At 39.5% G+C, this 14466-nt stretch overlaps 2 protein-coding genes across 6 annotated transcripts in view; one reads left to right on the plus strand and one right to left on the minus strand.

The window, feature by feature from the left end:
• The window catches only part of WDR3 (WD repeat domain 3), a 30056-nt gene extending 24847 nt beyond the window's left edge, over positions 1–5209 (minus strand). Inside the window, exons 1-3 of one of the 2 annotated variants that reach the window (XM_004771053.3) lie at positions 5106–5209; positions 2058–2259; positions 816–1025 (exon numbers count right to left, since the gene is read on the minus strand). In XM_004771053.3, the coding sequence (XP_004771110.1) occupies positions 816–1025; positions 2058–2228 (381 nt within the window). In that variant the 5' untranslated portion in view covers positions 2229–2259; positions 5106–5209. Of the gene's footprint in view, positions 1–815; positions 1026–2057; positions 2260–5024 lie in introns of both variants that reach the window. The other variant, XM_004771054.3, reaches the window with a different exon arrangement.
• Positions 5210–5297: 88 nt separating this feature from the next.
• GDAP2 (ganglioside induced differentiation associated protein 2) overlaps positions 5298–14466 on the plus strand; it is a 68004-nt gene continuing 58835 nt past the window's right edge. The window contains exons 1-4 of one of the 4 annotated variants that reach the window (XM_013045047.2): positions 5298–5436; positions 5599–5729; positions 11854–12081; positions 13385–13524. In XM_013045047.2, the coding sequence (XP_012900501.1) occupies positions 11906–12081; positions 13385–13524 (316 nt within the window). In that variant the 5' untranslated portion in view covers positions 5298–5436; positions 5599–5729; positions 11854–11905. Of the gene's footprint in view, positions 5437–5598; positions 5730–10295; positions 10364–11853; positions 12082–13384; positions 13525–14466 lie in introns of those variants that run through there. The other 3 variants (XM_004771057.3, XM_004771056.3, XM_013045048.2) reach the window with 3 other exon arrangements.

Consider the following 14466-nt stretch of genomic DNA (forward strand, 5'->3'; position numbering starts at 1 on the left):
TTCTTTCTTTGCTGATAGGTTTCAAGTCCTTTTGATATAAAGACCTATTTTGAAAGCAGATTAGCTTAATACATTTTAAATGACTTCATAATGCATTTTAACACCTGAGACCTCCTAAAAAAAATCTGCTTCTGGGGGGCAAAAAAAAATCTGCAGCCCTCTTTTATTATTGCTCTTTCTCAAATTTCTGGTGTTTTTGATTTACTTGTTTTCCATATACCCTTATAAATAATTTGGTCATGTTCTTAAAGCAACAACAGAACCTTTTTGGGATGCTTACTTATGTTGCTGTAATTCTATAAATTAACTAGAAAACTACAATCGTTGTCTTCCCATTCAAGTACCTGATTTGTATCTCTATTCAGGTCTTCTGCTACATTCTTCAGTATAGTTTCACAGTATTTTTCTGTCACTTAAGATACTATTGTAAATGTGATCTTTTACATTGTATTTTCTAACTGATGACTCTGAGACATAGGAAAGCTACCAATTTTTATGGCAAAGAACGACTGTTTTGTCCTCCTCGTCCCATCTGTTTTTTTCCCGTTTTGAGTAGCACTTCTACAATGATGTTACATAATACTTATCAGAGGCATCCTCATCTTGTTCCTATACTTAACAGGCTTAATAGGCAAGCAAGAAAATGAACCTCCTAATTCATACTCCCCCTCCTCCCTTCACTTCCACCATCTATATGGTTTTGTACACCAAAGACCCACTGATTCACCCAACAGTTTTTGTGAACAACCTGCTTCAGCATAAGTCTTATACTCCTCCACTAGATTAAAATCTGGGCACCTGATTCAAGGTCTCACCTTGGACCCAGAAGCCAGCCTGCCCCCTAGCTGATCGTACTTCAAGGAAGTGATGGCTGCTTTGTGTCCACTGAAGGTCACATTTCCTTCCCCACTCAGGAGACTGAAGATTCGGATAGACCCATCCTCATAACCAACAGCTAAGTGCAGCCCATCTGGGGAGGGACACAAGCAAGTGACTTCTTGTTTAAGTCCCTGAAGGATAAGGATCTGAAATCACAAGAATCATAAACAACGCACAGGTGGAGTTAAGTGCATGATTAAAGGAAAAATGTGGGAATAATCAGGGACAGTAAAAATAAGAGCATTAATAATTCCAAATCATTCTTTAAATAATAATGAAATTCTGCAATTCATCTCAAGTTCTTTCATGTAGGAACTATTTGTACAGGGCAATGCAACATTCAAGAAAGGGTAAAATTTTCTCCAAAGCTCTATCTACATCAGTGTGGTATGTACAAAAATTTCCCAAGTGATAAATTACTAAGTCCTTATCCTAAGTTAATACCAAATGATATTCCATCAAGGGTTATAAGCACATCTATGCTTTAGCTGAGCCCCATCTTGAAAGAAACCAACCTGTATGGCACTAGGGTGCTACATGGTTTACCCCAAGAAACTGGCTGGCAACAAGTATCAAAGTATTAATCTCTTGGGAGTCACACAGTGACTGGGCAAGACTAAAATGCCTATAATTTGGTGTGGTGGAAATGGCAAGCTTAGGGAACTTAGCAACACAAAGTGTCAAAGCCTAGTTTAACAAACTTGGGCCTCCTCCGTTCATTAAAAAAAGGTTCCACCTTTTTTTATACTCACCACAGCTGAGTATTATTCCTTTTAAATGACGAAAATTTTATAACTAGCAGTGAGGGCAGGTAAAAGAACTTGAAAAATAAAGAACTGGTAGAGAACACCAAACATGTCTGGAATTGTGATTACAAAAATTACCTGTAGATACTACAAATGGATACCTAAGACTTAAGCTCCTATTTGGTCATGGCTTTCAGAATTTAGATTTCAGAATTTTTCAGAATCTAGCGCAGAAAAAAAAACAACAGAACCTGATACTTGGCTACCTAGAAGTAGCCCAAAGAAGAAAGATTTCTCGTTTAGAGGCACATACATTAAAAAAATCAATCAATCAATCAATCTGTGCATGTTACATCAGAGCTCTCCCACTTCGACCTTTCCATCCTCAAATACCTATAAATCAGTTATCAACCTAGTTGATCTCTGGCTTACCTTCTCTCCTTTCCTTAAGTCCCAGATGAAAACATGTTCGCAGGCTGGTACTGCCACATAGCGTCCTTTTTCACCACGAAGTGTCACAAAGACAATATTACCTTTTTGGCTGCCAATAAGGCCAAAGACTGCACTGGCAACATAGCGTAGGTACTGCTTCGTGAGCCCCATGTTATAACGCCTGATACCGCAAGCGAGACAGCTGTGCACACACATATAAGAGTCAGTTCATTGGGTACCTCGGTTTTGCTAGGCTGGCAAACACCACCATTTATCATGTGATTAAAGCATGTAACTTGTGCCTTCTTAACCTTTATTTACTCTGAATAAAGCACTGACATAGATACCTAGACATCATTTTGTATTTGCTGCTGACTCAGCATTTAAACCCTCATTCCTCTAGCTTCAAATTGGTCACCTTGTTATGCCCACCTCGCAAATAACTAACACGTGGCCTTAATGGAGCTAAACAATTTACTTCTGTTCATTCAACCACCGTCAAAGTTTTTACACCGAGATTGACAAGATTGAGTTGGAAAACGTCTACAATGAATTACTGTAATCCTACTACCTAGATAAAGTGCTGTTTTAGACACTAGAGTGTTGAATAAAATAAAATCCCTAACCTCATGGCACACATCCAGCACAGTGAGTCTCAAACTCTAGTATGTATCCGAATCACCTGTGAGCTTATGAAAACAGACTGCTGGGAATCACATCCACCAAACCTCCCTAGTGCTTCTGATTCAGTAGGTCTGAGGTGGGTCCCAAGATTTTTTTTTTTTTCTAAGAAGTTCCTAAGTGATGCTGTGGTTGTGTGGTTTCTCACCTGAACTACTGTTCTAGTACATGTAGGTCCTTCTCTGATTCCCAATCAGGTCAGCTACCTACCCTTGGCACAGAAAAAGATACAGCAACTTGGCATATAATTTTTGAAAGATGCCTTACTTACTTAGTTCTCACCCTAAATCAAATTCACTGAAAACATTGTTTATGGATAAAAGAGACAAAAAATTAAAGAGATACTAAGTCAAGCCTGTCTGGTCTTGATATGGAAGAGTGAAAAGTACCCCAAACACCCATGCAACTTAAAACAAACAAACAAACAATACTAGACAGCGGTTACACCCTTTTTTGGGAAGCTGATTTTTGTTGTTGGTTTTTACACGTGGTTTAACTCGACAGGGTCCATTTCTGATTACACTTGGTTTTAGCCTACCTTAACAAAAAATATTTAATGCCAACTCTCTTTATTATTTTCTTTTAGTAACCACTGACTTTTCCTCACCTATGAACCAACAAAACCCAGATAAAAATCAAGGTAAGAATATTAACATGGTGATAATGCTGTTAGCCTAAGCCATTTGATCAACTCTTCCCCAATTCCTTATTCCTCCAGCCCCTCAACTGTAGTTCTTCCTCTTGGCAGTCTTTGGCCATCTATCAGTTCTTTCCACAGTATTTTCCTTGGAGACTTCACAAAGCATACGTAAGCATAGGGATACCTACACCTCTATTTCCAGTCCTGTCCATGTACGTGAATACAAGTGATAGAATTCCAAAAACTTTCATGAGATATCCATCCAAATACCTTGCAGCATCACACGGAACATGGGTAAAACCAAACCTATCTTGCTTCCTCACCCCTTCACCTTTTCCTTATTCTAAGACACACAATCTCCCTTGTCATTCAGGCTCATAAACCTTGTATGTAACCTTGTATGAGCAAACTTTGGCTCATTAATAAAAAGATTATAGCAGCCAAGCCTTAAAGAGTATTTACTATATTGATAAATTAAATGTATACACCTGAGTAAACATAGCGTAGTCATTTAATTACAAATAGTAATTGAGTTAATCAAAAGAGTTAACATATACAAAACACTTAAAGAAGCATCGAGGGGCACCTGGGTGGCTCAATCCATTGAGCCCCGGCCTCTATTGTTTCCACTGGGGTGATGATCTCAGGGTTATCAGATTGAGCCCAAAGCTCAGTGGGAAGTCTGATTGACATTTTCTCCCTCTGCCCCACCCTTGCTCACACTCTCTCTAAAATATTTTTTTTTAAATCATGCATAATATTGTAAATATAAGGATAAAAATTCTTCACCATAACCTTACAAAGTGGGTATTATTCTTACCTCTATTTTACAGACAAGAAAACTAAGCAAAGAGATGTGAAATAACAAGCCCAAAGTCATTTACGCAGTTCTAAGTGCCAAAGCCAGGTTCCAATCCTCAAATTCCAAAATTTGTTCTTTTAACCTCCAAGCCAAACTGCTTCTCTCTGCCTCTGTCCTCTTTTTTGTCAGAAGCTTCCACCTAATTCATTGATTTTCTGAAGTAGGATTCTTTTCTCTTTCCACTTTCTGTTCCAGCTCTGTATCACGGGGTTCTTGTCAGGTTAGTTGGTTTCCTTCCCTGTCCTGACACCTTGCTTCCTTTATACTGTTCCTCTCACCTAGAATAACATGCACTATCATGTCATCCTATTTTACCAAATCGGTGTTAACCTGCGGTCTACTTCTTCCGAGGCCAGACCATTCTCGTCGCCTTTTCGTTTAATGTTTAAAGTTTTCTTCAATGTTTCCTCAATGTTTAAACGTATCTTCCATACAACTTGGAACTAGTCACACGCACATATCTTACCGCCTTTTGGAGCGCGGTCACGACCTAACCTCCTTCCGCGACCTACCTACCATCCCAGCTTCCCACCTATGGAGCCTGAAAATATGTTTCTACGATGCACCGGGGGGCTCGGGTGTAGTAACAGACCTGTCAGACGTCCCTAACCCGAGTCTTCAGTCAGGACAGGCTGAGGGGCTGCTCCGCGCACGGATCGTGCTGTCCGGGCATCCTAGGGAGATCTGGTCCACGCACCAGCCCCGGGAGTTAGCGGGAGGCCGCCGGGGACGGTAGGTTCCCAGTCGCCTCCCTAGCAACAGCCACCAAGTCCCCCCGCCTCACCTGATGCTGGAGCCACGGAGGACCACGCAACTGTGAGCGACGAGCAAATGCGACCGAACGCCATGCCCTTAAAATACTTACCTTGGCCTCCACGAGGCTACGAGCCACCTGGACCAGCCTACGGGACCTACCCCTTCCGGGTCCGCTTCCGTACCCACTTCCGCCCGGCATTCCTTTTGCCTTCGCGGAGGAAATGACGTAGGAGGTCTCTGGTTGGTGAGGGCCGGCCGGTAGCGGAAGTCGTTGTTTCGCCACTCAAAGCTCTTGCAGCTGGTCACTCCAGCCTCCTGGGACTTTGACTCGCCTGACCGCGGAGCTCCTGACCAGGGGTGTCCGGGGATGCCGCTTGGACGCTTTCTACGTGGAGCTTAAACCCGCCCCGCTGCCGCCCGGATGGGACCGCCGGAGTGCTGTGAGAAGCGGGACTAGCACCGGGGCCGGGAGGGAAGGCGGGGCGGAGCGGGCTGGGGGCGCGGCGGGAGACTCTGAGGACTCGGCCGCGGCTGAGGGTGCGGGCAGAGAGGATTAGTGCTGACCACTCTCTGGAGGAATGAGCCTTCCGCTTCTTCACCAGAGGTTGTCTGGCTCCTCTGGCCCGCGGCGCTGTCGGGAACTACCTATCGAAGAGAAGAGAGAGGGTAGGCGGACCTGGGCACCTGGGATATTGGTGCTGGAGTCACCAGGGAGGCACGCGCCCTGATGCAGGTGAGATAGGGCGGCTGGGACCCTTGCGGGTTACAGTCCCAGGGTCGAGTGTGATTTGCCGCGCGTGTGGACCTGGCGAGGGCAGCTCGAGTCAGGGCTGGGTTAAGGCGCTACGCCCAAGATGCTGAGTCGTCTGGATCCTCGCAGTCCCTGGAGTGACATTGGTCTGGCTGTGTGTTTCCGCTCCCTGGCCACTTGAAGGGGAAGTGACCAGGGCTGACTCCTCCTTGCTTGGTAATTGAGGATTAGGTGCTCTGTCACCAGGTAGAAATTAGCTTTTCTCTATTGCAGCTCTGTCCGCTTCTGTTCTTGGGCTGTACAAAAATGTTCAAAATGAGTGCCGATGTCTGTAGTGGTGGAAAATTAAAGCTAACCTATTGCTGTACAAAAGAAATAAGCCTCTGCCTTCGCTTATTGGACAATATATCCGCAGCCAACCTAGAAATTAGACTTTTATCTGAATTATCTGGTTATTTTCAGATGTTTCTTGAGTTCTTTTTTTCTCCGTTTCTTGAATTCTTAAGACCTGCAGCCAGTCTTCCACAGTCAAGAAAATTGCAGTAGCGAGTGGGTATGATGAGACTGTAGATGTAGGTGTTTTGAAACAAGATTACTGTGGGTTGGATGAATGAGAAGGGAGAAATTGTGGTAACAGACTATTTTTACAATAAGTTTCATGGGGGGAAGGAAACATTTAGGTGGGTGTGTATAGTAAGTATCTCCCGTAGGACATGCGCATTGTATTATTATTGGGAAAAAAATGTGTGCTTCAGTAGAAAACTGCATAGTCTAGATTCTATCTAGAAAGCTATTCCAAGGAAGCTATTTTACAACTCTGTGAACTATAGAAAACTAATGATCAGTTCTGTACTTTGAACAGGTTCATAAGCAAACACTCAACCTAATAAATCAATACTAAATAACTTCTGTCTGTAGACATGCAGATTCTGAACTCTTAGAGATTCAGTGGAACTTATGTTCTTATACATTAATTTCAATATTCCTGATCAGTTAATGTGTTCAGTTTGGGATTTCTTTTATCTATCACCTGACAGGTTCTCTTTTGAGTTAAATAAAATGTTGAACACATTTTCATCTTTATATTTGAATGAGTCATGATTCTGCTTAAAAAATTTTAATATTACAAAATATTACGAGAAGAGACAATCACAAATGGAAAAAAAATTTTAATAAGAGTTGGTGTAAGAGCAACTGTGTGCTAAGATAATGCATCTTATAAGTTCCCAAATCATACAGGTTTTAAAGAGTATAATCTTAATTTTTAAGGAATTGTTCAATGTATTAATACTTATAATTAAGACATGGTAAACTTTTAGTATGAAGGTGGTACTACAGACTCACATTGGAGCCTGTACTTTGGATATTTTTGAATGACCATATTAAATTTGATCTGGGCTATTGATACTGCTTAGAAATATTTTTGCTATACTGGATTTATTGTTGACATATCTAACTGCTTCACCTAAGTAACTTTAAAAAAGTTTATTTCCATTTGCATAGAATGAATTTTAATATTATAATAGATTTGGTGTTGGGATGGAGGTATTATACACAAAAATCTAATGTGCCCTGAAGTTTTAAATATTGAAATAGAAGGCATAAAGAATGGTAAACCTGTAATTTATCTCTTTATACTTTTATACAGGCCTATCTAATCACTATACCCATTTTGTAGAACAAGCAAACAGATTTAAAGTTCTTGTTTTTCTCTTTTAAATGATACCATTTTCTATTTATCCAGACAAAAACTGGGCTATGCCGAGACAGTAGAGTATTCTGATTCTTCCTAGTCTTAAACAATAAAAAGCTAACCTCTCTAGTCAATCCAGTTATTCATATAAAGCATTATTTAGAGGACTTCTTAAACTAAAAGATTGAAAGACTTTTTAAAAAATGAACATTTATTCTAAATGTTTACAATATTTGAGAAAAAAAAAGCCACAGAGTAATGAGAATGGTTTATACTCATTATTCATTTGAATTATAAAGGATACATGGAGAGCTCTCGTTGTTTTTAGGTCTTCATTTGTGAAGATACTGAAGATAACCCTTAACATAGTATGGCTAAGGAAATCGATATGATCCATTCTGGAATCTTCTGTTTGCCTCATGTAGGCTTTTTGAACCTGGACATGGATGTCTTGCCTCGGGAGCCTTTAATACTAAGGCTTAGTGTTTGCTTATGAACCTGTTCAAAGTACAGAACTGATAACTGATATTAAGTGGAAAGTCTTGCTTTAGCTATAGTAGCCTTCTCCCCACCTCACCTGATTACTCTGTATTATCACTGGGATTCTTTCTTTTTTTTTTTTTTAAGATTTTATTTATTTATTTGACAGAGAGAAACACACAGAGAGAGGGAACAGAAGCAGGGGAAGTGAGAAAGGGAGAAGCAGGCTTCCCACTGAGCAGATAGCCCTATGCGGGGCTTGATCCCAGGACCCTGGGATCATGACCTGAGCCGAAGGCAGAAGCTTAAATGACTGAGCCACCCAAGCGCCCCTATCACTGGGATTCTTAGTCTGAGTCTGGGAACGCTCTCAAATTTATTTGCAACTCTTTGCCTCTATGAGCTCCTCAGATGCTCACATTTTGTGTAGTAAAAAAGGTCTTGACTTCTTACATGATTCTCAAAGGGATCCGTGACCCCCAAGAATGTTAAGAACCACTGTACCTTAAGTATCAGGAATCAAATTTTCCTGCCTAGCTTGGATTTGCTGTGTTGAAGGAGAAGGGACATTTAAATCTCTTTTTGGTGAGAGGATCAATTGCAGCTTAGAGATGGAGCTAAAAAGGAATTTACCCTTTATTAAATGTCATGACACTTTCTATATAATGCCATTAAACTTTGAGAGCTCTCAACTGTATTTATTACTCATTAAGTACACAATATCTTATGGGTGACAATGACTTTTAAGATCTGGGAAGAAGGGGCATCTGGGGGCTCAGTCATTAAGCGTCTGCCTTCAGCTCAGGTCATGATCGCAGGTCCTGGGATCGAGCCCCACATCAGGCTCCCCGTTTGGTGGGAAGCCTCCTTCTCCCTCTCTCACTCCCGCTTGTGTTCCCTCTCTCACTGTGTCTTTCTCTGTCAAATAAATAAATAAAATCTTTTAAAATAAAAAAAAGATCTGGGAAGAAGTTCCCATAAATTATATGGACAAGAGGTGATTAGAGATATAAGTGAACCACCAGAAGTATACTGTCAAAGTAGGTAATAGAATTTCAGAGAAAGAATGATCAATAGTTAATGCAACTAAAATGTGGTTAGTTCCTGGATTTGACATTTGGTCAATCATTTTAGACCTTGAAAGAGCAGTTTTAGCATTGTTAAGTGATGGAGGTGAAACTGCAGTAAGTTGAATAAATGGGAGAAAAGAAAATAGAGCTGCAAAACAGATTATGCTTATAAAGTTAAATCGTAAAATGAGGAGTTTCATTGGTGCCTGAAGAAGAAATGCAGTAGGAAATTTTTTTGAGAGCAGGAGGACCTAGGGGATAGAGAGATCAGATATTGTGAAGGGGGAGTTAAGACATTCTCTTACAGGAGAGCTGATGAAGTGGAGTAAAATGTATAAATAAAAGCAGTTTGGCAGGTTTAAAGTGTGGCTCCCAGATGATGCCCTTACCTCTGTAAAACTCTTCTACTTTTGGTCTCAACTGTCATTTTGTGGAAGAGACATTCTCTGCTTCTCAAAATTCTAAATTAGCTTTCCACCTTTTCTTCTTTACATAACATTTCTCACAGATTTTTATTTCTGTGATTATGTATATTTGTGTGATTTTTGGGAGCCACACTTTTTGTGAGTCTGTCTCTTCCATTAGAGTCTCCATACCTAACAATACTTGAATAAATGAGTGCCTGGAACAAATAAGCATTTATTACCTTGCATTTTCTGTGGGTCAGGAATTCAGTAGCAGCTTGCAGTGGGGTCAAGCTGGGCTGAAGTCATTTGAAGCCCAACTAAGGCTGGAAGATCCAAGGTGATTCCTTCACCTGCATAGGTGTTGATGCTGGTTGTTGGCAGGAACCCTCAGGTTCTTCCCATGGGGGCCTTTCATAGGCTGCTTGAGAGTCCCGCATCATGCAAGCACTCCAAGAATGAGCATGATAGCTTTTATGACTCGTCCTTGGAAGTCATATGCAGTCATTTCTGCAGTGTCCTGTTGGTTACAAGGGTCAGCCCTATTCATTATAGGAGGCAGCTATACAGGGGCATAGATATCAGGAAGCAGGTTATCATTGAAGGACATCTAACCACAGATGCGATATAGTATAGCATAGAGAGTCACCCAAGAATTATTAAAACAGTTTCATAATAGTGTTGGAGGGTCCAGCTGACATTGGAAAACATGCATTTGTTTTGGCAGCAGACAGGATAATTACTGATTTTTTTTTCTAGTAACATAAGAGCAGGATTAGAGAAGACAGATGTTGGATTGATCTAGGTGTTGGGGATTAACAAATCATTTCAAGAGCAGACATTGAGATAAATAAGTGTATCTTAATTCAGCAGTGTGTGTTTTGTTTTTGGTGCTCATTAGAGTCTTTGACAGCAAGTGTTTTAATCTCTGCCACACATGGAGACATCTTCATTTCAACAGTGGAACAGGTAACTTTCACATGGGCTCTGAGAAAGTTGTAACAACTTTTATTGTGCCTTGCTTTGAATCCTCACAGTAACCCTAGGAGTGTATTACTCTCATTTTTGAAATAAGGGAACCCTGGCTTACGTCAAGGATAGCAGAGCTGTTAGGTCCTAGACCCAAACTCAGGCCTGCTAACAGAACCCCAGCTCTCACATTGCGCCACCCTGCCTCTCCCTCGCAATATAATTGCATGTGGAAATATTTATCTCAAAATACTGAAGAAGACAAGCTCAAAACTGTACATAATCATTTCACCTATCATAGAAAAAGTTAAGTCTATTACTAAGTTTGGGAGTTTTTCCTTTCTTAACTTTTTTCCTAAAACGTTCTATAAGTGAGTATTACTTAGAAAGAAAAGTTATTTTAAAAAATTGTGTCCTGAAAGTACTTGAGTTTACAAAATGAAAGCTAAGTTTAATGTTTAATGGAATTTTTATATTATAGTTAAGAAGTTTTAACATGGGGTGCCTGGGTGGCTCAGTTGGTTAAGCAGACACCTTCAGCTCAGGTCATGATCTCAGAGTCAGGGTCCCAGGATCAAGTCCTTCATTAGACTCCCTGCTCAGCAGGAGTCTGTTTCTCCCTCTCCCTTTACCCCTTCCCCCATTTGTGCTCTCTCTCCCTTTCTCTCATGCTCTCTCTCTCTCTCTCTCTCAAATAAATAAATAAAATAAAATAAAAATTTTAGCATGAATCATTGTCCTCAACAATCTGTGAATAATTTTTTAAAGTACTAATTTCTGCAAAGTGTCATTCCATTGGGCTTCAGGCGGTTCAACCATGGAAAATAAATGGTCTCTATTTGTCTGCTATTCAGCGTGTCCAGCTCAGGTTTGAACACTTTTTAACAGATCAACAGATTTCGTGGTTGCCTCCAGTTTCAAAGGCCAATGGATGGACTAAACACCAACTTCTAGATAAAATTAGTTTCTTTATTTCAATAATCTCAAAGGAGTATTTTGTATCAAACAAGAATAATTTTCTTACACAGTTTTATCGTGGTATAATCTCTAAAGCCTTTTAGAAATTGTTAAATGATCATGTGTTCTACTCCATGTGCTGGTACAGGAATTAACATATTGTGCCTGATCCATGGTTCATTCCACTTAGTATGTCACACTTCTCACCAAGAAACTCCTGTCAATTGCAGACATTCAGTAAATGTTGAAGGAGTTGTCCTGGGTTTCTGGAAAGTAGAACTGGTGGGCCATGTGATTATTTTAATGGCTGTGATTCTTTGAAAAGAAATTGTGCTGAAATAATCCCCCTTTATTCCTGTTTTAGAGAAGCTATAGCAATTCTTGTTATATATTGGTTTTTATGGAGTATTTTAAGCAGCTAGTCACACAGTGTCCTTTAGAGTGTTTCACAGTAGAGATTTGCTTTTTGATCTAATAGAAATAAAGTAATATATGTACTTCTCTATTAAAACAGTTCTTTCTTTTCTTTTAAGCTAAAGTCTGCAGTGAATATTGAATCCTGAGGAATTTGGGGAAAGACATTCCATGGATCCCTTGGGTGCACCTTCCCAGTTTGTGGACGTGGACACACTACCAAGCTGGGGCAACTCATGGGAAGATGAATTAAATACTTCTGATACTGCAGCTGAAACATTTCAGGAAGACACTATTAGATCACCTTTTCTTTACAATAAGGATATCAATGGGAAAGTGATTCTTTGGTAATTCTTTGATTAAATCATATCATGATAGAACAATACCCATAAGTTCTTCTAAATTATTTTTTTCTCATTGTTTCTTCTAAACTTTTTTTCTCATGATTTCTTCTAAACTCTTTTTTGTAAGACCTAGCATTGTTAAAATACTGTTTTGCTTATACTTAGAGTTTTATTGAGGAATAATTGACATACAGTTAACTGCACATGTTTAAAATGTACAGCTTGGTGGATTTTAACATGTATGTATCCATGAACCTTCTGTGTTACTTTAATCACCACAGTCAAGATAGTTAATATATTTATCACCCCCAAAAGTATTTCTTTGTGTCCCTTCATAATCCCTCCTGTCTCCTTCTCCTCCCTGACTCCACATCCCCCAGCAACCATTGATCTTTCTGTCACTATAGATTAGTTTGCATTTGCCAGAGTTATATATAAATGGAAATCACATGACCTTTATTTTTTTATTCTGGCCTCTTTCATTCAGCATAATTATTTGAAAGTTCATCTATGTTCTTGCATCTGTTAGTAGTAATACCTTTTTTAAAATGCTTTATTGTGGTATAATCCGTGTATCATACAATTCACCAGTTTAAGTTGTATGTCTGTGGTTTTTTGTATATGCAAAAAGCTGTATAAGCATCAGCCATAGTCCGTTTTAGAACATTTTCATCACCTCAAAGTCCTGAATGCATTAGCAGTCTTTTCCCATTTCCCCCATCTCTCAGCTGCAGCCAACCACTAATCTGCCTTCTCTGTTTATAGATTTATATATTCTGGACATTTCATGTAAATGGAATCAAGTGTGACTTAGTATAACGTTTTGAAAGTTCATCCATATTGAAGTATGAATCAGTACCTCATTCCTTTCTGCGGCCAAATAATATCCATTGTATGGCTATACCTATCACATTTATCAGTTTATCAGTTCATTAGCTGATAGACATTTGGGTTGTTTCCACTTTTTGGCTATCATAAATAATGCTGCTCTGGTGTACTCTTGAAACCAACCACTGTCCACTGTCTAAGCATTCTGTTACAGTGAAAGAGAAATACGAAAGAAGCAAAGGAGTAACTTGAGGGTTCTGTGGGTTTCAGGGTTAGAGCATTTGCATTGAAGATTCTAAGATGTCAGATTAGTCTTCCTGAGTCCAGAACTACTTTTTCACCCTTGCTTAAGCTTGTGAGCTACCAAAACCAATGTTGTGAGGGGAGTGAGGATAAAATGTTTTGAAAGAATTAGCAGTTAATTTTCTTATCTCCCTACTTTTCCCCCACACTTGTACTTTGTTTCTCATTTCCTCAGGAAAGGAGATGTGGCATTACTGAACTGTACAGCCATTGTGAATACCAGCAATGAAAATCTTACAGATAAGAACCCTGTGTCAGACAGTATTTTTATGCTCGCAGGACCTGATTTGAAGGAGGACCTCCAGAAACTGAAGGGTGAGTGAGGTTTGCTAGGTATATTATTGCTTAGGAAACATTTATTTTTGATATGTGAAGAAGCATGTTTTGCGTTTAGTGAGAATACTAAGTAGATGTAGCTATTTTGTTGTTGTTTAAATTCATAAACACAGCTTTTGAAAACCCCACACTGTGTTAAAAGCGGAACACTGAGACTTTACTCTCATGTTCTCAAATTTTAAAGATTTTATTTATTTATTTGACAGAGAGAGATCACAAGTAGATGGAGAGGCAGGTAGAGAAAGAGGAAGGGAAGCAGGCTCCCTGCTGAGTAGAGAGCCCGATGCGGGACTCGATCCCAGGACCCTAAGATCATGACCTGAGCCGAAGGCAGCGGCTTAACCCACTGAGCCACCCAGGCGCTCATGTTCTCAAATTTTAAAATGACAGTCACTGTGGCCAGTTAAATCTTTGGTAGTGTTTTCTTGGCTGTGTACTAATAAGCTTTGGGAAACAACTATCCTTTCTCTAAACTGAAAAATTTTATGATTTGATATTGATAGAGAATTTTTCGTATACCTCATGGGAAGTGATTGTTGCACTTTGGAAATGTAATTGACTTACCGATAAAACCAAAATGCATTTTAAGAGCAAAATATATTCTTGACTAATTTTGCACTTGCTCCTTTTTTCTTAACCAGAACATTCTTAGAATATTTCATTGGAAATGGGTACAGGAAGAGTTCTATTAGTTCAGAATCTTGTTTACTTTATTTGCATTCATTTTCTTAAATTACCAACCTAGCAAACCAGGTTACCGTTATTTGAGCCCAAATAGAATATTATGAAATTCAATCATCCCATTTTATAAAAAGTAATTATGAAATACAGCAGTGTTTCTTAAAATGTAAACAACAAATCTCATCTCCATAAAATTCTGATTTCTTTGACCTCTAGCATTTAATAGTGAAAATTGTTTTC

The sequence above is a fragment of the Mustela putorius genome, unplaced genomic scaffold (genome assembly GCF_011764305.1).
Source record: "Mustela putorius furo isolate JIRA1106 unplaced genomic scaffold, ASM1176430v1.1 tig00000585_pilon_pilon_pilon, whole genome shotgun sequence".
NCBI classification, from domain to species: domain Eukaryota; kingdom Metazoa; phylum Chordata; class Mammalia; order Carnivora; family Mustelidae; genus Mustela; species Mustela putorius.